At 39.5% G+C, this 25,785-nt stretch overlaps 1 protein-coding gene across 1 annotated transcript in view; it reads right to left on the reverse strand.

Annotated features, from left to right (window-relative positions):
- LOC126195385 (TBC1 domain family member 23) overlaps positions 1-25,785 on the reverse strand; it is a 242,644-nt gene that overhangs the window by 76,761 nt on the left and 140,098 nt on the right. Inside the window, exons 8-9 of the mRNA XM_049933975.1 lie at positions 23,116-23,329; positions 19,374-19,524 (exon numbers count right to left, since the gene is read on the reverse strand). Of these exons, the coding sequence (XP_049789932.1) occupies positions 19,374-19,524; positions 23,116-23,329 (365 nt within the window). The remainder of the gene's footprint in view (positions 1-19,373; positions 19,525-23,115; positions 23,330-25,785) is intronic.

Below are 25,785 nucleotides of genomic sequence, written 5' to 3' on the forward strand. Positions count from 1 at the left end.
TTTGATTGCCCTTACAAAAGGATTCATCTGGGTAAGTGCAAGTTGGCAGTCAGTGGAATAGTCAACCAGATTGATCATATTTTACTGAATGTCTACCACTCCATCTCAATTGTAGACATACAGTGCTGCAGATAATCGAACTGTGAATCAGATCCCTTTGTGGTAAAAATCAATGAACTGCAGTACAATAGAAAAGAGGATGAACCGAAATTTAGGCAAACTTAAAATTCCTGATGAAATTTTAAAAAAATACTAAGCGAGAAATTGAGTAATGATGAGCCACCAGCAGGAGCAGGTCGAAGGTGGAGCAGAATTGAACAAACAATTGAGAATACTGCAGAAGAAATAGCAGAACCCAGAAATGATTTGATGGAGACTGCAGGTTATCAACAGAGGAATAGAATGGGGCAAGAACGAGATTGTGAAAAGAGAAACTAGCAATAACATGGAACAATATAAAAATTAAGGAGAAGAGATAACACACTGCACAAGACAAAGAAAAGAGAGTGGATCAAGAAGAAATTCCGAAAGTTATATCATGCTACAAGCAAAACAAGTAATAGATTCAAGCAAAAAATAAAGACATGCTCAAGTAAAAATGGAAAAATGATAAGGGAGGAAGAATAGGTAGGGGGCAGATGGGCAGAATGCTTCAAAGACAGAGCAAATATTCACCTAGAAGAAGAACATGCAGCCCCACAGGAAAAAAAGGCAGCCACAAGCAAGCGATATGCAAGAAAGCAAAAACTGCAAGGTGTTTCTCAGGCAGCCCACAAGATGAAAAATTGTTGAGCCCCTGGTGGAGACAGCAAAATCCCTGAATTAATAAAAAGTGGCGGAAGTGCTATAATAAAGGAGCTGCACACACTAATACCAGATGTATGGAAAACTGAAACCATGCCGGATAACTGGAAAACAGGACTAATAATCCCAATTTACAAGAAAGGAGATAGAACAGCATGTGAAAACTACAGAGGTATACCACTGCAAAGCACAACTTATAAGATTACGCAAGCATACTGAATGAAGGATATGAAAGCGCAAAGAAGGCATACTTGGGTAATATTATAACAGATTTAGACCAGAGAGAGGAACAGCTGATCAATATCTGTGATCAGACAAATGATGGAAAAGTTCTATGAACATAAAATAGATCTATACCTCCTTAGGCTGGTTTCAAACAAGCCCTGAACAGCATAAATTGGTGAGAACTATACAGAGTGCTAAGGGAAGTTGGTGTATGTGCCAAACTGATAAATCTAATCAAGATGACAGTGACAGAGGCACAATATTTATGAAAACTAGTCACATATGTACACACACCCTTGTTACATATTAACTCCCTAGTTCTACTAGTCATCATATATGGGTCAGCAGTATGGATACTGACAGAAGCTGATAAAAATGCTGTCAGAACCTTTGAGCAAAAAGTACTAAGTAAAATTTCTAGCCTATTAAAGGAGGAAGAAGCCTGCAGCATACACTCAACACCAAGCTACAAGTATTAATACAAAGAAGAAATGTAGTAAAATTTGTCAAATGACAACAAATAAGATTGTGAATGTATGCTTTCCCGGCGTATACAGCTGGCGAAGAGTTCTCGGGCTTCCAGCCAGGTGGCGGTGTCTTCAAACTGCGACGTTTCGACGAGTGACATACTCGTCATCTTCTGGCGAAGTGCCGAGACTTTGCGGATGCCAGTCCCTTTATACCTGCGGCGTGTCCCCCACCACCTGGCCGCGGGAGGCTGGGTCCAGAGGAGCCAGCGGACGGGGTGGAGGGGGAAGCGGGTGCGCCGCTCGTGTCTCCGTCAGAGCATTCCAGTCGCGTCTCGTGAGCTGGACGGTTCTTGGTGCGTTCCTGGCGTATTGTGGCTAATGCTGGATTCCAGGCCGCGCTCAGTTGATAACCTTCGTCCCTGTTCACAAGATTCTCATGGGCCCGTATTTCTATTGATTCTTTAATGACACTATCCCAATAGCTCCTGGCTCGGCACAGCTGTGCGCGGCCTGGAATCCAGCATTAGCCGCAATATGCCAGGAACGCACCAAGAACCGTCCAGCTCACGAGACGCGACCGGAATGCTCTGACGGAGACACGAACGGCGCACCCGCTTCCCCCTCCACCCCGCCCGCCGGCTCCTCTGGACCCAGCCTCCTGCAGCCACGTAGTGGGGGGCACGCCGCCGCATGTATAAAGGGACCGGCATCTGCAAAGTCTCAGCACTTCGCCAGAAGATGACGAGTATGTCACTCGTCGAAACGTCGCAGTTTGAAGACACCGCCACCCAGCTGGAAGCCCGAGAACTCTTCGCCAACAAATATGATGCTTAGGATATGTGGAGAGAATAGCGGAGGATGGAATACAAAAGAAAATGATGAAAGGTATGATCGATGCTGCTAGACAGCAAGGGAGACATTGAGATAGATGGATTGATGATCTAATACAAATCACCAAAGTGGGAGTCCGGGTGTGGGAAACAGTTGCAAAAAAACTGTGAACCATTGTGGAACGTAGCTGAAGAACCCTAGGCTAACCAAAAGCTGTAGTGCGACAGAAGAAAAAGAAGAGGAAGAAGAAGAAGAAGATCAAATAAGCTAATACATACCTCTTCGATTTCTCCCACTGAGAAGAAAGGTCTCATCAAATCAGAAGTATTGCCAAGAAGATTGTATGGTTTACCAAAGATTCATAAGTGGGATTCCACTGAAACTGGTTGTTAGCACCTTTGTCCAACATACGGGACTGCGAAACACTTAGTCACCCTCCTGGAGCCATTTAGAGGAAAAACTGAGACTTAACATTAAAGATACTGGTCATATTATCAAAAAAATTAAAACCACTCAAGCTGAGTTCAAGTATATTATGGTGAGTTTTGACGCTGTATCGTTGTTCACAACAGTTCCTCTTAACGAGGCGATGTCACAGTTGGATGGTACCTGTATTTTAGAAAAGGATACAGTAAATCTCTTTAAACATTGTCTCACATCAGCTTACTTACTTTCAATGAAATTGATGGTGTCGCTACAGGGAAACCATTCAGCAGAGTTGTAGTGAGTATTTATATGCAAAAATTTGAAGAAGGAACCGTTCAGACAATGAAGAAGAAACCCTCATGTTGGCTTTGGTAAGTGGATGATATTTTCGTTATATGGCCTCATGGATTAAAAAACACTTTGAATTTCTAAATTTTGTGACCAATAATAATTCTAAAATACAGTTTTTCATTTCTGGATGTATACGTAATTAGGAAACCTGACAGAACTTTGGGACACAAAGTCTATAGAAAGCTCGTTCATTCACACAGATGATGTTGTTGTGGTCTTCAGTCCAGAGACTGGTTTGATGCAGCTCTACATGCCACTCTATCCTGTGCAAGCCTCTTCATCTCCCAGTACCTACTGCAACCTACATCCTTCTGACTCTGTTTAGTGTATTCATCTCTTGGTCTCCCTCTACGATTTTTACTCTCCATGCTTCCCTCCAATGCTAAATTGGTGATCCTTTCATGTCTCAGAATATCCCTTCTTCTAGTCAAGTTGTGCCACAAACTCCTCTTCTCTCCAATTCTATTCAATAACTCCTCATTAGTTATGTGATCTACCCATCTATCTTCAGCATTCTTCTGTAACACCACATTTCGAACGCTTCTATTCTCTTCTTGTCTAAACTATTTATCGTTCACGTTTCACTTCCATACAAGGCTACACTCCATACAAATACTTTCAGAAACGACTTCCTGACACTTAAATCTATACTCGATGTTAACAAATTTCTCTTCTTCAGAAACGCTTTCCTTGCCATTGCCAGCCTACATTTTATATCCTCTCTACTTCGACCATCACCAGTTATTTTGCTCCCCAAATAGCAAAACTCATTTACTACCTTAAGCGTCTCATTTCTAATCTAATTCCCGCAGCATCACCCGATTTAATTCGACTACGTTTCATTATCCTCGTTTTGCTTTTGTTGATGTTCATCTTATATCCTCCTTTAAAGACACTGTCCATTCCGTTCAGCTGCTCTTCCAGGTCTTTGGCGAACCTCAATGTTTTTATTTCTTCTCCATGGATTTTAATTCCTACTCCGAATTTTTCTTTTGTTTCCTTCACTGCTTGCTCAATATACAGATAGAACAACATCAGGGATAGGATACAACCCTGTCTCACTCCCTTCCCAACCACTGCTTCCCTTTCATGCCCCTCTACTCTTATAACTGCCATCTGGTTTCTGTAAAAATTGTAAATAGCCTTTTGTTCCCTGTATTTTACCCCTGCCACCTTCAGAATTTGAAAGAGAGTATTCCAGTCAACACTGACAAAAGCTTTCTCTAAGTCTACAAATGCTAGAAACGTTGGTTTGCCTTTCCTTAATCTATTTTCTAAGATAAGTCGTAGAGTCAGTATTGCCTCATGTGTTCCAACATTTCTACGGAATCCAAACTGATCTTCCCCGAGGTCAGCTTCTACCTGTTTTTCTGTTGTTGTTGTTGTGGTCTTCAGTCCTGAGACTGGTTTGATGCAGCTCTCCATGCTACTCTATCCTGTGCAAGCTTCTTCATCTCCCAGTACCTTCTATTCGTCTGTAAAGAATTAGTGTTAGTATTTTGCAGCCGTGGCTTATTAAACTGATCGTTCGGTAATTTTCACATCTGTCAACACCTTCTTTCTTTGGGATTGGAATTATTATATTCTTCTTGAAGTCTGAGGGTATTTCGCATGTCTCATACATCTTGCTCACTAGATGGTAGAGTTTTGTGAGGCCTGGCTCTCCCAAGGCTGTCAGTATTTCTAATGGAATGTTGTCTATTCCCAGGGCCTTGTTTCGACTTAGGTCTTTCAGTGCTCTGTCAAACTCTTCACGCAGCATCATATCTCCTATTTCATCTTCATCTACATTCTCTTCCATTTGTATAATATTGTCCTCAAGAACATCGCCCTTGTATAGACCCTCTATATACTCCTTCCACCTTTCTGCTTTCCCTTCTTTGCTTAGAACTGGGTTTCCATCTGAGCTCTTGATATTCATGCACGTGCTTCTCTTTTCTCCAAAGGTCTGACATTTGTATTCCTTTTTCCCTGCTCAATTTACTGCATTTTTATATTTTCTCCTTTCATCAATTAAATCCAACATCCCTACTGTTAGCCAAGGATTTCTATTATCCCTCATCTTTTTACCTACTTGATCCTCTGCTGCCTTCACTATTTTATCTCTCAAAGCTACCAATTCTTCTTCTACTGTATTTCTTACCCCCATTCTTGTCAATCGTTCCCGAATACTTTCCCTGAAGCTCTCTACAACCTCTGGTTCTTCCAGTTTATCCAGGTCCCATCTCCTCAAATTCCACAAAAATTTCAGTCACAATCCTAATCTGAAAAGAGGAGTGATCAAACCATTAGCAAACCAGACTAAAAGAATCTGTGCATCACAGCACTTGGAGGATGAGCTCTAACATTTAAGAATGACTTTAGAAGAAACAGCTACTATGACAAAGAGATAAATAGGTTGCTAGACACCAAAAGTTCGAGATCTTCTAATGAAAAAGAACCAACTAAAGGGAAAATTTTCCTTCCATTTGTAAAAACTATTACAGATCACTCCAGCAAAGTACTCAAAAAACTTGGTATTGATACAGCGTTTAAACCAACAGGACCGTGTGCAAATACTTGAACACTGCAAAAACATTACCCCCACTGCTTGTCACAGCAGGAGTGTATAAAATCTCATGCACTTGCAGCCAAGTGTACAAAGGAACTACAAAACAAGAGCATTAAATACCTGCCTCAAGGAACACAAGAGCAATTGTTGCCTGGGCAAGACAGATAACTCTGCAATAGCAGATCATGCACTAGGACCAGGAAACCAGCAAATTCATTTTTGTGACACTGTGGTTTTAGCAAGATCTACTAGTTCCTACGCTAGGATGTACAGAGAGGCCATAGAAATTTTTTAAAAAATCAGTAGAAAAGAAGTATTTAAATTAGAGAAGTTGTGGACCCTATTGCTAAATAAAACAAGGAGCACAACTCTTCACCTTCACAAGTGCCACAGCATTTGTTGGCACAGCTTCACAATCTTAGGTACAGGTCTGATGACATCCCAAACGAACTGTTGTGTGGATACTTATAACCATTTTGGCTTGCTGAACGTTTTTTGGTGAATGTGTAACAGTGTTCCGAGTCATTAAAATATCAGATGAAGTCACCAGCAATGGAAGACAAAACACTAGGCAGGAATTATGCCTCGGGCCACAGTCTTTTGCCCATAAATTAAATATCAGCAATATCACAAATACTAGCTGTCAAAGCCTACATTGTGTAATTGAAAACAACTTGACATCAGATACACATTTTGCACAAGTGAACATCCACTCAATTACAAAAGATATGAAACAAAACAAATAATGTTTAATAATAATTCTGTTGTGTCAAGCAGAGGAGGTGTGAAATGAGAGAGCCACTAGATGTAAAACTCAGTTGTTAATGATTTATTTACTGTTGAAGCATATTTTCATTTTTTGTTTTACATGACAAGACAATTACCTTGTCATATCACATGACCTCAAGCTGCATCATAACGCAATCCATTTAGTTTTGGGGTTTTAAAGTAGCATAATGCATTATTATTTTTTGTTTTGTTTCATATCTATTGTAATTGATTAAGCGCTCACTTGAGCAAATTGTATCTCTGATGAGAAGTTGCTCAAGCTGTCCCTTGGGAAACATGAAAAACGAGCGAAACGAAGAAGTCTGTCTCTCACTTGTTCAATATCGGTCTTGAAAAGTGGGCACAAATTTAGAAGTGCAGTTGCAGATTTGTTACAATAAAAAGCAAGTGTCAAAACATTTGTGTTGAATACATTATTTCAAGTATCACCACCGAAGAAATGCTATTGTATGCTAAAGCATATTAGTGGCACCCCGATCAGTAGCCCAAAGCAAAAAGGAGTGAACAAAGCAATCTTATGTTAGACTCACATAGAACGGCTGCAGCCACAACAGGTGGCTTTAGACACATCCTGTAGCAGTACAGACAGATATACTACAGAGACACACCTTTGTCTCTTCCTTTCACTGTTGCACAACACAGCATCTCTTACTGGCAAGCATGGTGGACTATGAAGAACGATTTCTGGGAATCAATAGCGAATGCTCAGCAGCTGACAGCACTAGAGTACACTTGTGTAGCCATGAGATTCATAGGTCTATTTACTAGTTTTCAATGTTTCTTTTAATTCTTCTCCCAGTAGGTGATGTTTGTTGAATGAGTAGGAAATTTTGGATGCTACAGAGGAAGAACTGAATGAATCTGGATCGGAGGAAGTAGTGTGTAAGAGTAAGTAGTATAAGATTCATATTCAGGTAACCTGTTCATTAGCTCATTTTGCAAGTGTTATTGGTCTTACTGGTACTCCTATGAATGTTACAGTTTTATTTTGCTTCCTTTGTATCTGTCTTGCCTTTTCCACAGAGGAATCTGATGACAACCTCACAGTGGTTCTGACTGACTCCACCCAACCACAACGCAGTCGTCTGCACCTCCAAGAGTGAAACAGTGAACATCTCAAAAGAAATTGTGGTGGCTTCACCACCACACAATTCATCATATAATATGTGCTGGGAAACTGACAACATCGAGGTAGATCTTTACCAGACAATATGCCTCACTACCTGCTGTAAGAATGTCAGTTTGCATTTAGGATGGTGACCTGGTCAGACAGGAGTAATAAGTGCTATACTGCTTATAGCAGTGCAAATAAAGCTGTATGTTATGAAAAATCATCTAAATGGATTAGTACCCAATATGCAGTGACCCCAACATGATAATGGAAGCATCACAAGTATATGAAACAGAAAATCCACGAGACACAAGCCCTGGCAACCCACCTGGCCTAAGTTTGACAATCTACGAGACGTGAACATTGCTAATCCAAGAGGCACGAACTACAATGGCTCACCATCACTGGACATAATCTGAAGCAGCTATAGGTATGTCTGTAACAGTTACACTGTCAGTGCCAGCTTTGAGTCATCAGCAATGAAAGCAGTAACAGCTGTTGTACAAGCAATAAGAATTCTTCCGAGAGGAAGAACACCTGCACCAAGAGGATATTGCCAATACACATTTCATAGATATAGCATGTCGATGCAGATTCCGTGCTCCTGGCTAGAAACTTGAGTGGCAGTCCCTTACGGCAGGAGGGCAAGACCGCCAGTGATAGCAAGTAGGCCAACAACTGTGCCTCCCTTTGGTGGCAGATTCGGCCACCACATTGCAGTTTTTAGTTCACAGAGGCTCAGATATTTGTGTATTCCCACAAGCAGTCCTGTGGCAGCAGAGAGCATGCATCAACTATGATCTTATTGCAGCAACAGTTCTCTCACAGCAAACTACAGCTGGGTGACATAAAATCTGAACCTTGGCTTGTGGAAGGCTTTTGAATGGCACTTTATCTTCACTACTATCATCCACCCAATTACTGGCTCGATTTTCTGTCCTCCTTTGACCTCATACATGTTGTGTGGCATAGTTGTGTCTTAACGGAAGAACTTCAGTAAGAACAAGGGCCCATTAACTTTCTTCAGTGATCCAACTGTGGATTTCATCACAGGACCACCTTCACACTTGCAACTCTTGACAGCATTTTCCATGATAGTGCGTCCAGCTGATGTGCTGAACTGCCCCACACTACTCAAGAGTGGACCGTATACTGACGACAGGCAGCTTTCCTGTCTTGACTACTGTGTCTAGTTCCCAACAAACTTTGGATTGCCAAGGTGGAATTTGGGGCAATAGTCCAGAAAGGAACAGTACAGCCTTTGGAAGACACATGCTCTTCGCCGCTGATTTTGGTGGTAAAGAAGGCAGTTGGTTGATCTGAACAGTGATTGCAGGACACTGAATGGTTGGACAATTCCCAAATGCTACCCAGTATGGCACATAGGAGATTTCATATATCATCATCCTGGCTAAATGGTTCTTTCCACAATGGAGCTTGTCAAGACCTACAATGAGATTCCACTTGTCCCAAAAGGTATTCATCAAACAGCTATCGCACACTGTTTGGATTGTCTGAATTCCCCTTGATGTCTACAGGCTGTGCAATATTGCACAGACATCCAAGGGTTTATTGACAAGTGCTAAGGGACAGACTTCTGTTTTACCTTCATTGACAATGTGCTGGTGGAATCATCAGTGCCAGAAGAATACCAACATTATCTCCAAGTTTTCCATTGCTTTGCCAGCTACAGAATACTACTGAATCCCACCAAATGTGCACTTCTGCCACCCAGAACTGGTGACATCTGACCAAGGTCACCAACTATAGGCAAAGTGTTCTGTAATCAAGCCACACAATAGGGTCTTGGGTGGACACACTCACTCTACTAGTGCTCTGATTGTGCAGTGCGCGTGTCTGTGGCAGTGATCACATACAGCAAGCCGCTGAAGTGGTCAGATGAGTTCTTTTTCCAGTGTTCCACATCCATCTGCACAACAGCTGGATTCCTAACGGATCTCTGGAAGGAGATAGAAGAGTTGCAAAGACTGCCTCTCCCTGTGCCACAACAAACAAACCACGTTTTCTGACTTGCCAATGATTAAAAACACCTTTCTGTGCCGAAACTCATTATGTAAGGATTTGTAAACTGCCTTACCAAAGCCCTACCCAATCATAGAATGGGCTGACCGGATGCTGACTCTACAGGTAAAAGGGAAAAGCAAGTAGTGATAGACGTAAACAGCATGCCTGCACACTAAAGATGCTGCTGAACTGCCAGCCACAACCACATGAGCCCATACGCCTCCCCAACCACCCAAAAGTTCAGACAGTGACACCCATACCCACACACACACTGTGCCAGATATCAAGAGAATAAGGATGACATGATACATGTGTCTAATGTGATTCCACCTGAACCCATGGACCACTACTTAAACCACTCGATATTGTTTCTTTCCCCCTTTGGGAGAATGGTGTGGCAACATCAGTGTCACACATTCCACACCGGAGAAACAGCAACATTGGAACACATATTTGCCAGACATTATGGCAGACTATATGAGGAAAGAACACCAGCCTGCACCTAGCCTGAGACATGGAGAGTACCATGCTGTATATAGTTATGTAAAAAGAACTGTGTTCTATCAAATATCATCGAAGAGTATTTGTACCCCACAAAGTCGACTGATATAGAGTTAGGCTGGATATTCACTGACCAGCAGCCTACTGTGGGAGAGTTTTAGAAAGTCGTGGCATAAGAGCAGCAGCTAATGAAAGTTTCACTCTGTTGGATATATTATTATTATTATTATTATTATTATATTATTATTTTCGATTATTCCCATTTAAGAGAGCGTTTGAACTTGAATTCCTTTATGATGATTGTTTATGTTTTTTCTGAGCCCAAATTTTCTTCATGTGTTCACTGTGTTGTTTCTTTCGCTCCGCTGTCCATTTGCATCCTGGTCTCTTCTGTGTTGTGGTGTCAAATTTATGTTTTTTGATGATGTTCCTGAATTCAGTTCTATTTTCTGCATCGTTTACTGTTATGTGTGCTTGTCTGAGGTCCTCTTCAATTTCTTTTATCCATTTTGTTTTTCCCCTGCCTGAGTTGATGACTTTAAGAATTCGCTTTGAAATTCTGTTTTCATTCATCCTGTGGATATGTCCGTAGAACTGCATTCTTCTTTTCCTTATTGTATCCGTAATCTTGTCTGTGTATTTATATAATTCTGATGTTGGTCTCTACTTCCAGATTCCTTGTTCTTGTATCGGGCCAAAAATTTTCCTGAGAATTTTCCTTTCTTGTTTCTCTATTTCTTTGATTTTAGTTTGCCCACCTATTTGTGTTGTTTCAGATGCATACAGTGCCTCCGGAAGTACGACAGTGTTATAGTGCCTCAATTTTGCGTTAATGGATATGGACTTTTTGTTATAATAGCTCCACATGAGTTTATATGCTTTCTGTAGTTTTTTTATTCTTTCCTCATTGGCCTTTAGGTTGATCCCTGATGGCTGGATGATTTCTCCCAGGTACTTAAAATGTGGTACTTTTACGATTTTCCCATGGGTTGTCACAATAGGCAATTTGTCTTGTGGCACTCTTTCTATGTACTGGGTTTTCTCATATGAGATTTGCAGGCCAGTTCTTTGTGCAATTTCGTGTAACTTCTCTATGGCGTTAGTGGCTTCTTTTCTATTATTTGTGAGGATTGCAAGGTCATCTGCAAAAGCTAAACACTTCACATCGAATCTATTATCTTTTCTAATGCCGATTTGGATTCCTTTGACTTCTTTTTCCCATGTCCTGATGATTTTTTCAAGAATGATATTAAAGAGTAATGGTGAAAGTCTGTCACCCTGTCGCACTCCAGTTTGGATTACAAATGGTTCCGAGATATCCCCCATAAATTTAACCTTGGAGACTGTGTCAGTTAATGTTTCCCGAATGATTGCTCTTGTCTTTCTGTCAATGCTGAATTCTTTCAGCATCTTGCAGAGCACTACTCTGTCTATTGAGTCATAGGCCTTTTTAAAATCTACAAAAGTAACCACTGTGTTTCGGGTGTTTCTCATCTGGAGAATCATTTTCAGATTCCAGATCTGCTCTATGCATGATCGTCCCTTGCGAAAACCAGCCAGGTATTCTCCTATTTGTGGGTCAGCTTGTTCTTCTAATCTATTCATGAGAACGTTTGAAAGGATTTTATATGTGACCGGTACGAGTGAGACACCCCTGTAATTATTTGGTTCAGTTTTGTCCCCTTTTTTGTGGAGTGGATGGATGAGTGCGCATTTCCATTCAGATGGGATCTGTTCTGTTTCCCAAATGTTTAATATGATTTTGTGAATTTTTCCTGTTAATCTTTCATCATTTAGTTTCCATAGTTCTGCAATAATTCCATCCTCTCCTGGGGCTCTATTGTGCTCTATTGTTTTTCAGTGTCTTGATAATTTCTACTATTTCGTTGATGGTTGGCAGTTTAGCGTCAGGAATTGGTGTAGACGTCTCGTAGTGAATGTCCTCTGTAGGTCTTTCGCAGTTGAGAAGTTTGTTGAAATAGTCCGCGAGGATTTGGCAGTTATTCTTCGTGTTAGTTTCTAGTGAACCATCCGATTTCTTGAAGCAAAGATTGGTGTGGCTGGTATCCTGCAATATGTTCTTTAAACGTTTTATAAAAATTCCTGGTGTTGTTCTTCTTAAAGTCTTGTTCTATCTCATCTAGTCGCCGTTTGTCATAATTTCTTTTTTCCCTCCGAATAGTTTTCGATGTTTGTTTTCGGATTACTAGAAATTGTTGCCATTTTTCTGATGTTTTGTGACTATTGACGTTTTTCCAGGCATTGGTCCTTTCTTCTATTGCTTGGCCACATATTATATTCCACCACCTGTGTTTTCTCCTTCTCGGGGGTTGACCCAATTTCATTGTGGATTTGAGGACATCCACAAGTTCTGTCCAGTTTGTGGTGTTTGTCTGACTAATTTCCTGTAAGATGTTTTCCTTGTTGAGTTTTATGTATTCAGGGTCTGGTCTCAGCACTTTGTTTAATTTTGGCTTTTTTCTATTGGGTTGTTGCAATCTGGTCTTTATCTGTAGAAGATGGTGGTCCGAGTCAAAAAATCCACTTCTCGTTTTCACATTCAGAATTTCTGCTGTGTTACTCTTGGAGATGGCCACATGGTCTATCTGGAATTCACCCAACATTGTGTTGGGCGACTTCCAAGTATACAGTTTCTTGTTGGGTTTTTTGAATTGTGCTGACATAATTACGAGGCCGAAATTTTCGCAAAAGCTTATCAATCTTTCCCCATTCTTGTTAGTTCTCTTGTGAGCTGTATGGATTCCGGTGATTTTCCTGTATTTTTTCTCTTTACCTAATTGTGCGTTAAAGTCGCCTAACAAGATTATTACATGGTGTTTGGCAATTTTGTTTGTCGTCTCTTCAAGGTCATTCCAGAAGTCATCCACTTTCTGGCGGTTCTTCTTGTTACAGTTGTTGTATGCATATTTTAATTTTTTTTTTTTTTCCTTTCTATAGCTAGACACAAAATCAGAAACAAACATATATCCAAAGTTACTTTATATGATGAATCAGAGACAGGAAGCTATGCTAAATGTAGTTGCTTTTTAGCAAAATTATACTTAAAATGTCTCATGAAGAAGCCAAAATTGAAAACTTATGAGTCAATAGTTTCATCTTAACCCCGTTCTCAAGATACATAATGAGCAACAATTGGCTCAAGATCATACTGTCAAATTTGTATTCAGATAACACCTCAACCTATGCTTCTAGAAGTCAATCTCAGCATGATTTCATGCATAAGAATCACATCTTTTTTGATCGTTTATTAGAAAAATTAATTTTCCTTACCTGAAAACCTCACAACTAATAACTACGGGCAGTGATTTGAGGTTTCGTATGTTAAAGAAAACAAACCTGATGAGTACGGGACAAAGATGTAGCACATTTATCTGAGTATATGATTACCTCAAACGTAAGACAACTCCCTTTTCTTAAAGGGACTCTTTGAAAAAATTTTATTTTTAACATATTCTGACTAATTAAAATTACAAACTATTTCACTGATGTAAAGCAGTGGTAGTCAATCTGCTCTCTACTGACCACAAGCGAGCATTCCAACTTCCGTGGTGGGTGGTAAGCAGTACGAACTTTAAAAACATTTTCATTAAGTTCTCATAAAATTTTGACAAAGTATTTGGTAAGTAATTATTATTATATGCTTTAACTTGCTGTAACTCTGCTTTATAAATTTTACAAAGTAAAGTTGCTTCCCTAGTTTATAAATCCCCGTTACTGTTGAAGAGGTGGGTAGTTAGAAAATTTTACTGCTGACAGAGATACAAAAGAGGGTCATAGGTGGAAAAGGCTGACTATGCCTGATACAAAGTATCTGCCTAAAAGAGTTACCATTATACCTGTTCTAAACTTATTACATTTATTGATTATCTACATTCTGACATTACAAGGAGAAATAAAATAAATAAAAAAAACTGTTTGCATTACATTTTATCTGTTTTGGTTGGCAGGAGAGCCAACACCGTGTTACTAGAGGAGGCCGAAAGGCACGCGTTTTAGCTCACGCAGGCTGGCGTGAGGTCTGGAACAGGACAAGGAAATTAGAATTTAGAAAAACGGACGTAGCTGGTGGAATAATTAACTTTAATCCATAATTGGTGAACATCGCTCTTGACGGTACATGCATCACAAGATAAATAGCAAATGATAATGGCGCCTTGCTAGGTCGTAGCAAATGACGTAGCTGAAGGCTATGCTAACTATCGTCTCGGCAAATGAGAGCGTATTTGTCAGTGTAGCATCGCTAGCAAAGTCTGCTGTACAACTGGGCGAGTGCTAGGAAGTGTCTCTAGACCTGTCGTGTGGCGGCGCTCGGTCTGCAATCACTGATAGTGGCGACATGCGGGTCCGACGTATACTAACGGACCGCGGCCCATTTAAAGGCTACCATCTAGCAAGTGTGGTGTCTGGCGGTGACACCACATTATCTTCACTCCCTTCTTTGCTTACTATCTAAGCTAGTCATATGTGGTTTTACTATTTTTAATCATCATCATCACTGGTGACGACATCTAGGACGATAGTTTCACCTAAGCTATGGGAGGCAAGGAAAAAGGCAGATTGTTTCTACAAATGAGCATTAATGAAATTGTCACAAATATTTGACTGTTTCTTCTAAATATGACAATATTTCCGAAGCGAGCGACAAACACTTTAAGTAACAGTAATTTTTTAGACCCACAACACTCTTTAAAGTGGCTGGACCTCAAAGTGTGAAGAATCTATTTCATCATACAGGTAATGTTATTTTTATGAATAGTAGACCCCACTCCAAGGAACTGCTAGAACCCTACACAAACCAATCATTCAAATAAAAAATAAGTTTTCACAATAATTCTTTTCCTGGAAATAGTAACACAAATGACTGGGAATGCATTCACATTTCCTCATACTGTGCAAGAGGGAGGGTCTTAGCAATGCTGACTGCTACTTTATAGTGCTCACTGCCCCACCTAGTATGCAACCACTGCTCCTTCCTATTATAAAGGAAAACTAAACCATACAGTGACACATAACCAATCAGTAGTACAGACAAATTATACAGATTAAAAGAACATCGAAAATAAGTAACAAATAACTTACAGAAATGTGCAATGTAGAACGAATGACATGTAATAAAATGGCAAATATCGCACAGGAAACCTACCATTACATTAACAATATTAGGAAAAGGATAGATGAATGGTTACTCACTGTAAAGATAACCTGTTGTGTTGAAGATGGGCACAATGAAAAGACTGTTACACACTACAGCTGTCAGCCGAAGCCTTCTTCAGTAAAGAAAACACACATTCACACAAGCAAGTACACCTCATGCATGCATGAGCACTAACACAAACAGCACTTTTCATACCAGTTATTAAATTAGGAAATGAGATACTCAAAGTAGTATATCAGATGTCAAGAGAGGATGTAAAATGCGGACTGGTAATAGCAAGGAAAGTCTTTCTGAAAAAGTTCTTTCAGGGAGCATCTGTATGAATTGTAAACTTATATGGAAGTTAAAGATGGAGGTAAACAGTGCAGATAAAAAGAGTAACAGAAACTTTGAAATGTGCAGTTACAGAAGAACACTGTAAATTAGTTGGGTAAAGGATAGATGGAGTAACTAATCAGCAAGTACCACAGTGAAATAGGGTGAAAAGAGGTATATGGCACAACTTGACGAAAAGATGTGAAACATTGATAGGACATAGCCTGAAGCATCAAAGAATATTAAAAATAAATGAAAAGCACCAGTTTGCTTTTGTTCTACAATATTACTTTTATTGTGTTAACTGGTTTCCGGCTTACAAGGCCATCTTCAGGCATTTACTGAGTATTGTCACCAAAGAAGTTACAATGTTTGCAAACAACAGAAACAACGGAAGATTCTGTTAACATGAATATTAAAAACTTGAATGCATATTATTAATGTTCCACAATAATACTTATTTAATAGTTTGTTATGAACCTAGGACATTGTCAGATACCTTCAGCAAGAGTTCATGGCCTTATGAAGATTGCTTTCCAAAGATATGTGACATTTTAAGACTACATCGATACAAAAGCACAAGCATAATGTAATACCAAAAGGCTCCGAAGAAATAAGTCTTATATTACAGTGTATTCAAAGATTAAAAGTATGAATTTATATGCAGAATATGTTGTTCAAGTGATTAATGGCACAGACTACTATGTCATATGGACAAACTGGTGAATGTTATGAACAGGCAGTAAAAAAGATGTGTGTGTGTGTGTGTGTGTGTGTGTGTGTGTGTGTGTGTGTGTGTGTGTGTGTGTGTGTGTTTTGGGGGGGGGGGGGGGGAATAACCCGCATATTATCTGCTGGTGAGAGCACTATATTAACTGGCTGCTGTTACTTTAGTAAGGGAGAGTAGTGAAACTATGACTGGCCATTAACGACACTGGCCATTAACAACTAGATCAGGATTCTCTGACTGGTGTTTATTAACAGCCAGAATTTTGATTAATGTCAGTTTTCCAACTTCCTGTGTGGAGATCATAATACTTAATATCACATAAATGAAATTCAAACATAGCACATTCACCAAAGATGAAATCTTACAGTCTCCAACTCATTTCATGTTTAGTTATAGTCCTACCTGATTAAAATGGTTCAAATGGCTCTGGGCACTATGGGACTTAACTGAGGTCATCAGTCCCCTAGACTTAGAACTACTTAAACCTAACTAACCTACGGACATCACACACATCCATGCCCAAGGCAGGATTCAAACCTGTGACTGTAGCAGCAGCACGGTTCCGGACTGAAGCACCTAGAACTGCTTGGCCACAGCGGCCGGCCCTACCTGACTGACCTACATATAATTTGCCATACAGATTGCAGGAAATCCTGTAAATTCCATTCTAGCAACAATATTCCTAATGAAAAAAGCTGAATCAGGGTACAAGTATAAACATTGCTGTATACTATTTCTTTAGTTATTTCCAATTCATTTTCAAAATCTAGTTCGGTTTGTGATACAAACAGCACGCAGTGCACAATGGAGCAGGAGGCTGCAAGTCTGTTGTGGGATACTGAGAATTGACAGGTATTACTGTGTGTGAAGAAGTTACTTTCACATATAATTTAAGTTAATGCTGTTGCGACAAGAAGAGAATAGAAGCTTTCGAAATGTGGTGCTACAGAAGAATGCTGAAGATAAGGTGGGTAGATCACGTAACTAATGAGGAGGTATTGAATAGGATTGGGGAGAAGAGAAGTTTGTGGCACAACTTGACTAGAAGAAGGGATTGGTTGGTAGGACATGTTTTGAGGCATCAAGGGATCACAAATTTAGCATTGGAGGGCAGTGTGGAGGGTAAAAATCGTAGAGGGAGACCAAGAGATGAATACACTAAGCAGATTCAGAAGGATGTAGGTTGCAGTAGGTACTGGGAGATGAAGAAGCTTGCACAGGATAGAGTAGCATGGAGAGCTGCATCAAACCAGTCTCAGGACTGAAGACCACAACAACAACAACAACAACAATGCTGTTGCTTACTAATGTCAGTCATGAGGTCTACAAACTGTGATGTAAATGCAAATGTTGAAAAAAATTATTTCATTCAAAAAATGGTTCAAATGGCTCTGAGCACTATGGGACTCAACTGCTGTGGTCATAAGTCCCCTAGAACTTAGAACTACTTAAACCTAACTAACCTAAGGACAGCACACAACACCCAGCCATCACGAGGCAGAGAAAATCCCTGACCCCGCCGGGAATCGAACCCGGAAACCCGGGCGTGGGAAGCGAGAACGCTACCGCACGACCACGAGATGCGGGCAATTATTTCATTATTTTGTGCTACCGGTCCATGAGCACACTTACCATCAGACAATTAAATAATTTTTTTTTCAACATTTGAATTCACACCACAATAAAATGAAGTTTACACTTCTTTATCCTCCTCAAACAGCACTAAACCACAATGACAACAAATGGAACCCATGCTATATGTAGGCAAGACTTCACAGATACTGGTCGCAGGTTCGAATCCTGCCTCGGGCATGGATGTGTGTGATGTCCTTAGGTTAGTTAGGTTTAAGTAGTTCTAAGTTCTAGGGGACTGATGACCACAGCTGTTAAGGCCCATAGTGCTCAGAGCCATTTGAACCATTTCACAGATACTTCCCTAGAAACTAAAATCAAGGTTATATACTCCAGCTTTTTGAAACTAGGAATACTGTTGTCCACACTGTTTGACAGTAAAGATAAGATTCCTCCTTTAGAACAGAGTGGAATTTATACAATTTCCTGCAATCTGTGTGGCAAATTATATGTAGGTCGATCACATAGGGCTAGAACTACTAGGCTGACTGAGTGTGAAAGGAGTTCAAGACTATAATATTCCACCTTTGCTGAATATGCTATGAATGAAGGCCATTTATATGATATTAAATGTGATGTTCTACACAGGAACCAAAGGCAGAAAATTAACATTACTTGAAGTCTGGTCCATAGTGACTAAACACAGTTGCATTATTCACCTTTACTAAATCATCAGCTGCCAGTTAATATTTCTTTCATTATTAAATAATATGCTTGTTATAACTGGTCCACACTCACATTTCATAGACTCCTTCCCCCCCCCCCCCCCCCCTCCCCCCTGCCTGTTTTACCGCCTGTTCATCATGTTCACCAGTTTGTCCATATAACATAGTAGTCTGTGCCATTACTTACTCAAACAACATATTTGGCTGATACATTCAAACTTTTAATCATGAATATACTGTAATATAAGATTTATTTGTTCAGAGTTTCTCTGGGTATTACATTATGCTTGTGTTTTTGCATAGACATAATCGTAAAATGTCACAAATTTTGAAAAACAGTTTTATACAGCTATGAACTCTCACCGAAGTTGAGTGGACTACCTGTTTAGTATTAAGTTATCTGACAATAGCAAAGATTCATAATGAATTATTAAATAAATATTATTGTGGAACATTAATATTGTGTATTCAAGTTGTTAATATGTTTATGTTTCTCCAAGAACCAATGGAATATTCCATAAATATCATCAAAGAATAGTTAATTTGACAATGGAGGGGGGAGTGAGAAAAGGGGAGAGGAGGACTGTAGTGGGAGACAAAGGCCTGACTATTGCAATCAAGATCAAACAGGACATTGGCTGCTGTCTTTAACAAGATGCACTAGTGTGGAGAGCTGCAGTAAAGCAGTGTTTGGAATGAAGACCACAACACCTACAATCAAACAAAATTAAAGGCTGTTTAAGCAGATCTGTAGTGAGCACTGGTACATACCTGATCTTGCCAAAGAGATCTGATGAACTCGAATTTGGGCGAACAGTTTCAGATGCCTTCTTCTCTGTGCTGGGTGCGCAAACAAGACAGCTCTCTGTATTGTGGTCTTCTAAATACTGGTTCAAGTCTTCTCTCAGAAATTCGTGGACAGCTAGAAATAATAATTATCTGGTTAAATAAAATGTTCATATCACAAGTAATGAATATTCTGAAAAACCAAAGTCAAACAACTTGCAAATCAAAAACCTATTACCAAGAAAACACAGCAGATCATTTGCTGTTTGTACTTTTCAATCTTAAATACGAAATGTACCTCAGGGATGGGCATAAAATGATAACTGGATCCTTCTATCACCCACCAAACTTGATCAGCTGATGTAACTGAAAACTTTAGACGAAACGTCAGTTCGCTTGTAAGTAAGTTCCCCATCATCCAGACAATTGGAAAAATAACAGTTTTGTTAGAGGTGGGTGTGATAAGAAATTCCTGTGAACATTACTAAATGCCTTCTCTAAAAACTACCTACAACGGATAGTTCCGAATGCCACTCGTGATGGAAATACATTGCATCCAACGGCAACAAATAGACCTGGCCTCTTTGAGGACGTCCACATCAAAAATGGTATCAGTGACCGTGAGGCAGTTGTGGCAACAATAATTACCAAAGTACAAAATGACAAATAAAACAAGCAGAAAGATATATACATTCAATAAACTAGATAAAAAATTAAGTGTCATATCTCACTGAGGACTATAGACACACACACTGAATGAAACGCATTTAGCTGTCAAGAGGGATAGTATGTGAAGCCTTCAGTAACTACCATAGCAGAATATTATCAAATGATCTTTCACAAAACCCAGAGAAATTCTGCCCACATGTAAAGGCTATTAATGGCACCAAAGTTAGAGCTGAGTCCCTAGTGAATGAGACAGAAACTGAAATTGAGAGTAGGAAAGCAGAAGCTGAAGTGCTTAACTGTTTTCAAATGTTCCATTACAAAGGGAAACCCAGGAGAGTTGCCATAATTTAATCCTCATACCACTGAAAAGATGAGTGAAATAAGTAGGCTGTGTCAGTGGTGTTGAGAAAAATCTGAATTTGTTGAAATTGGACAAAGTTCCAGGGCCCTATGAAATCCTTATCAGATTCTAGCCCTCTTCTAACTATAATCTATCGTAGATCCCTCGAACAGGAAACTGTGCCCAGTTCTTGGAAAAAACCACAAGTAACACCCTTCTACAAGAAGGGTAGTAGAAGTGATCTGCAAAACTACAATCTAGTATCCTTGACACTGATTTGTTGTAGAATCTTATAACATACTCTGAGCTGAAACACAATGAGGTACCTCGAACAGAACAACCTCCTCAATTCCAACCAGCATGGATTCCGAAAACATCGGTCATGTGAAGCCCAACTTACATTTTTCTCACATGACATACTGAAAGCTTTGGATCAAGACAGTCAGGTAGATGCAGTATTTCTTGATTTCTGAAAAGCATTTGACTCAGTAACATCCCTAAGCTTATTGTCAAAACTACTATCATATAGATAATCATGTAAAATTAGTGACTGGATTGAAGACTTTTGGTAGGGAGGATGCAACACTTAATCTTGGATGGAGAGTCATTGTCAGATATAGAAGTAACTTCGAGTGCATCCCTGGGAAGTGTGTTGGAAACCTTGCTGTTCATGTCATATATTAATGACCTTGCAGGCAATATTCATAGCAATCTCAGACATTTTGCAGATGATGCAGTTATCTATAATGAAGTACTCTCTGAAAGAAGCTGCACAATTATTCTGTCAGATCTTGTAAAATTTAAAAGTGGTGTGAAGATTGACAACTTGCTTCAAATGTTCAGAAATGAAAAAGTATTTACTTCACAAAAAGAAAGAACATAGCATCCTGTGACTACAATATCAATGAGCCACAGCTGGAATCGGCTTCGGTTTATTGGTAGAACACTGGGGAAATGCAATCAGTCTACAAAGAAAATTGCTTACAAATCACTCATGTGACCCATTCTAGAATATTGCGCAAGTGTGTGGGACCTGTACCAAATAGGAGTAACAGGGGAGATTGAAAATATACAGCAAAAACTGTCAGTGGTTTGTTTGACCCGAAGGAGGGATGCTGACAAAACTGAAATGGCTGACTCTTCAAGAAACTGTACGGAGAAAGTCTACTAACAAAGTTTCAAGAACCAGCTTTAAATGATGAATCTAGGAATATACTACAGCCCCCTATGTATCACTCACAAAGGGATCACGAGGACAAGATGTGAATAATTACAGCATGCACAGAGGCATTCAGACAATCATGTCCATATGTCAATGGATTGGGAAAAACGTCTAATAACTGGTACAATGGGACATACCCTCTGTCATGCACTTCATGGTGGTTCGCAGAGTATAGATGTAGCTGTATCTTTGTCATCTGTGAACAAAACTCTAAACTGACAAGCACTTAAAAATGTATCAAACCAGTCTTTGCACATCAGAAATATCCATCTGAACTAACCCATAAATAGATACTGTTTATCTTGTCAATCTGGATTCTTGAAATACGCTACATTTTGGTTGGCTGGCTTAACATTCAATACAGCTCTAACTTGGAAAATTCTATCTTTCTTATCTCCTATCTACCCTCTGATGCTCTTTCATACAGTGTCCTAAATTAGGAATGCATTCCTGTCTGAGCTGCCGGAGATGGCAGCCATGTGTGTGTGACGTGTACTTGCTTGTGTGAATGAATATGTGTGTGTTTCCTTTTCTGAGAAAGGCTTTGGCTGTAAGTTAAATCTGCAACAGTCTTTTTGTTGTGCCAGTCTGCAACACAACGTGTCACCTCAACAGTGACTGGCAATCTTGTTCCTTATAACGCTGACTTTTCAACCTGGTGTTTACATTGTTTCAATACTTTACCTACAATTTTATCAATTCCTTTAGATCTATATATTATGTGGATCCTGTACAGAGAGATCTCTGGGATGTAGAAAGTACATTTCACTTAAGTGCAATACAGTGTAATAACTTAATATTAAGAAAGATTATTGTACTACAGTACTAACATCAACTATAAAGTGACCAGAACCATTACTTCACTCTAGTCACTGAGATGATAATGCAACCACTATTCAAAATCTATGGAACCTTTACTTTGAACACAATCTCTGGAATATAGGACTATAGTTAAAAACTAAGTAATTCTCTCATTTTTTTTTTTATTGTTAGATCTGTTCATTTCAAACTGTTCCATTTAAAGGTTTTATTTCAATTGTTTCCTTCTGATGCAACCAACCAAATTCAGCAAAGAATGCCCTTCAAGCTGAAAAATGTGCATCAGGTGCAAGTTGGGAAATGTATTCCAAGTAAAAATATTTCTCAATCATAACAGAACAATTCAGATGTGTTTAGGCTCAGCACCATGAAGTCCTTGACGGTCAAGATAGTTCAAGAATTCTATCTGAACAAGGCCGATTATTGTTGTTGAACATATATGGAAGTACGATGGATTCCAAATGTATCTCATAAAAAAGAAGCTGCACATCAAGGAACACAGCAAGCGACATACAGATTGAGTGACCTTAGTATGTGAAAAAGAAATCAGCTGTAGCTGTTGCTGTACAATATATTATGCTTACAAAGAGCTGAAATAACACCAACAAATGAAAAATGGTGGTGGTTTCTCATTAAAGCTAAAAAATAAATTAAAGGCAATTAATTTTGGTGATCACCTTGGTATCCTCCAGTGAGCATGCTCACAAAACTAGTGTGCTTCTGTAAGAAAGAAGCAACAACCATGTGAGTGTACTGGTCTTCTTCGACACGGCCAGAGCCTAGGAAACAAAGGTGCTCACCGCCAGCAGCTGATCGAGCTGCTAGTGCCTGGCGTTGTGCTGATAACAAGCCCTGAACAGCTGTAGCAAATGCTGCTGGCTCTTGAAGCATCTGAAAAATAGAGATATACTGACTCATCTGTGTTAACCGGTCCATTCACTTTCAATAAACTGCTTGACTGAATGATGAGCAATAAAATTTTATGAATGCCTTACCTGAAACTTAGCAGAAATATGACAGTAATGTAATATGCTACAAGGTAAATATATAAGTGTTGTGGAAGCTCTGTTCTCCAAGGAAGCAAGGTAATGACTGAGCATTAAGCGCCATAGCCATACAAGGCCAATGATTACCATTATTTTTATGTAACAGTATTTTGATTTTATTAAACAATGGAAAATCCAGGAAGGAATGAAACAATATTATGAGAAGGAAATGTGCTACTCACCATATAGCAGAGATGCTGAGTTGCAGATAGGCACAACAAAAAGCAGTCTCAGCCAACTGAAACCACCTGTGAACGGCAGCACCAGTGCATGATGGGAGTGGCAACTGGCTGGGGGTAAGGAGGAGGGTGGGGCAGGGAGGGGGAGGGATAGTATGGTGGGGATGTCAGACAGTGAATTGCTGCAGGTTAGACGAAGGGCAGGGGAGAGGTGTGGAGGGAGGGGAGAAAGTAGTGGAAAAGAAGAGAAATAGAGAGAAATAAAGAGAAATAAATAAAAAGACTGGGTATGATGGTGGAATGATGGCTGTATAGTGCTGGAATGGGAGCAGGGAAGGAGTTGGATGGGTGAGGACAGTGACTAACGAAGGTTGATACACCAGAATGTGAATGTAGACTAACAGTACAAACAATAGAGAAGATCACTGAACTATTCTCTAACAGGAAATACACAAGGAAGTGCTCAAATATTTTGGGAACTACACTTGATGCCACTGAATAGCTGTTTGATTCTGACACAGACTTGTGAAACATGCACCTATTGATATACAGCCAAATACTAAATGAAAGAAGAAAGTACAAGAGACTATAATCAACAGAGCCAATACTGAGACAAGAATAATGTACGATATATTTCCAGCAATAGCAGCAGCAATATCATTAGGTCCAACATTTGTAAAAGCTATAAAAACCCATTCCGAATCACATGGAGCCATATAAGACTAGTCTGTATGATGCTGGAACACTGCACTGATTTCCACTGCAGGTCATCTTGAGTGTCCACCTTTTCCATAGGGTCTAGTACAAATGGGATAGGAGAACACTTATCTCCCTAGATGTGGTAAAATTCTACAACTTTCTCTAATCACATGTATCACTGGTTTCTAAGTCTAATGTGATAATCTGCTGTACTTATAAAAGTTTTACTGCAGATACAATGAAAATAATGATGTGTTACACCATAACTATGCTGAAAAGATCTGAAGATGACTCATGACAGTCTACATCGGTTGACTGCGTATATTATACAACAACTGTGACCTAAATAAATCAAAGTACAAATAATTTTAGATTTATTAAAAATCATGTTTCCAGATTGAAAAAGTCTGGACCTGATGTTTTGATGATGATAATGATTTGGGGGTTGAGGTGCTAAACAGCAAGGTCATCAGTTCCCTTGCTTGAATTAAATACAGACAAATGTGGTGAAAATCTATTAAAAATAATAATAATAAATTGGAAATTCAAGTTGTATTTTCATACAAGAATTTAAAAGACAACTCTGATATGGTGAGAATCATAAAATACCAACAATAAAAGTCAGATGAAATACAACAGCATAACTAGACAAAATAAAGGATCAAATACCGGGACAAACACAGTTAAATGGGGATATATAACTGTGGCTGGGTGACTGCTTAGAAATAACAGGTGACGAGAGACACTGACACATTAAAATAGCTCACTCAATATTTTGGGAAGAGGTCCTGACATCACACAAAATCTTAAAACATGAACCACACTCACCTCCCTATCATTTCAAAATACAGGGTAGGTCCTGTGGGAGACCCTGAATTGTCCTCAGGTCATCATATAGAACACACTGAATTAAAATATGTCATATCGATAGCTGTGTTCCACATCTGTGATACCCTGGGGGGGGGGGGCTCTTCATGACGTAGCAGAAAGCCACATGTTAAAGGGAAATGACCAACTCTAATAAGGAGCTAATAAGAAACCGCTCAAGAGCAAAGTTTCAAGTTCACTCTTTAGCAGGGCTGATTTGACAGTGCTGTATTAACAATTATGAAAGAAAAAATATTAGTTGCTAATGGCTCATAATGTGCATCAAGAGGGCAACAGCAAATGAGTGTCTGGGATGTGCAGAGATCAATCTTCTAGGGGATGTATGTATTACACTTCACAAAATGGACACTGTCGATATTCCATAAATGTACAAAACAAATCATTAACTTGCACCATAAACAACAAACGAAGAATGACACGCCACAGTGATCGCAAGGGTCCATACTATCCATATTGAAGGTGAACCCCTTGGAAATTACAAATGGTGCAAGATGTTCAGCTAGGCGTTCACTCTTAAGGAATGCTTATACAATCA

This window comes from Schistocerca nitens, chromosome 7 (assembly GCF_023898315.1).
Source record: "Schistocerca nitens isolate TAMUIC-IGC-003100 chromosome 7, iqSchNite1.1, whole genome shotgun sequence".
In the NCBI taxonomy this organism is placed as follows: Eukaryota; Metazoa; Arthropoda; class Insecta; order Orthoptera; family Acrididae; genus Schistocerca; species Schistocerca nitens.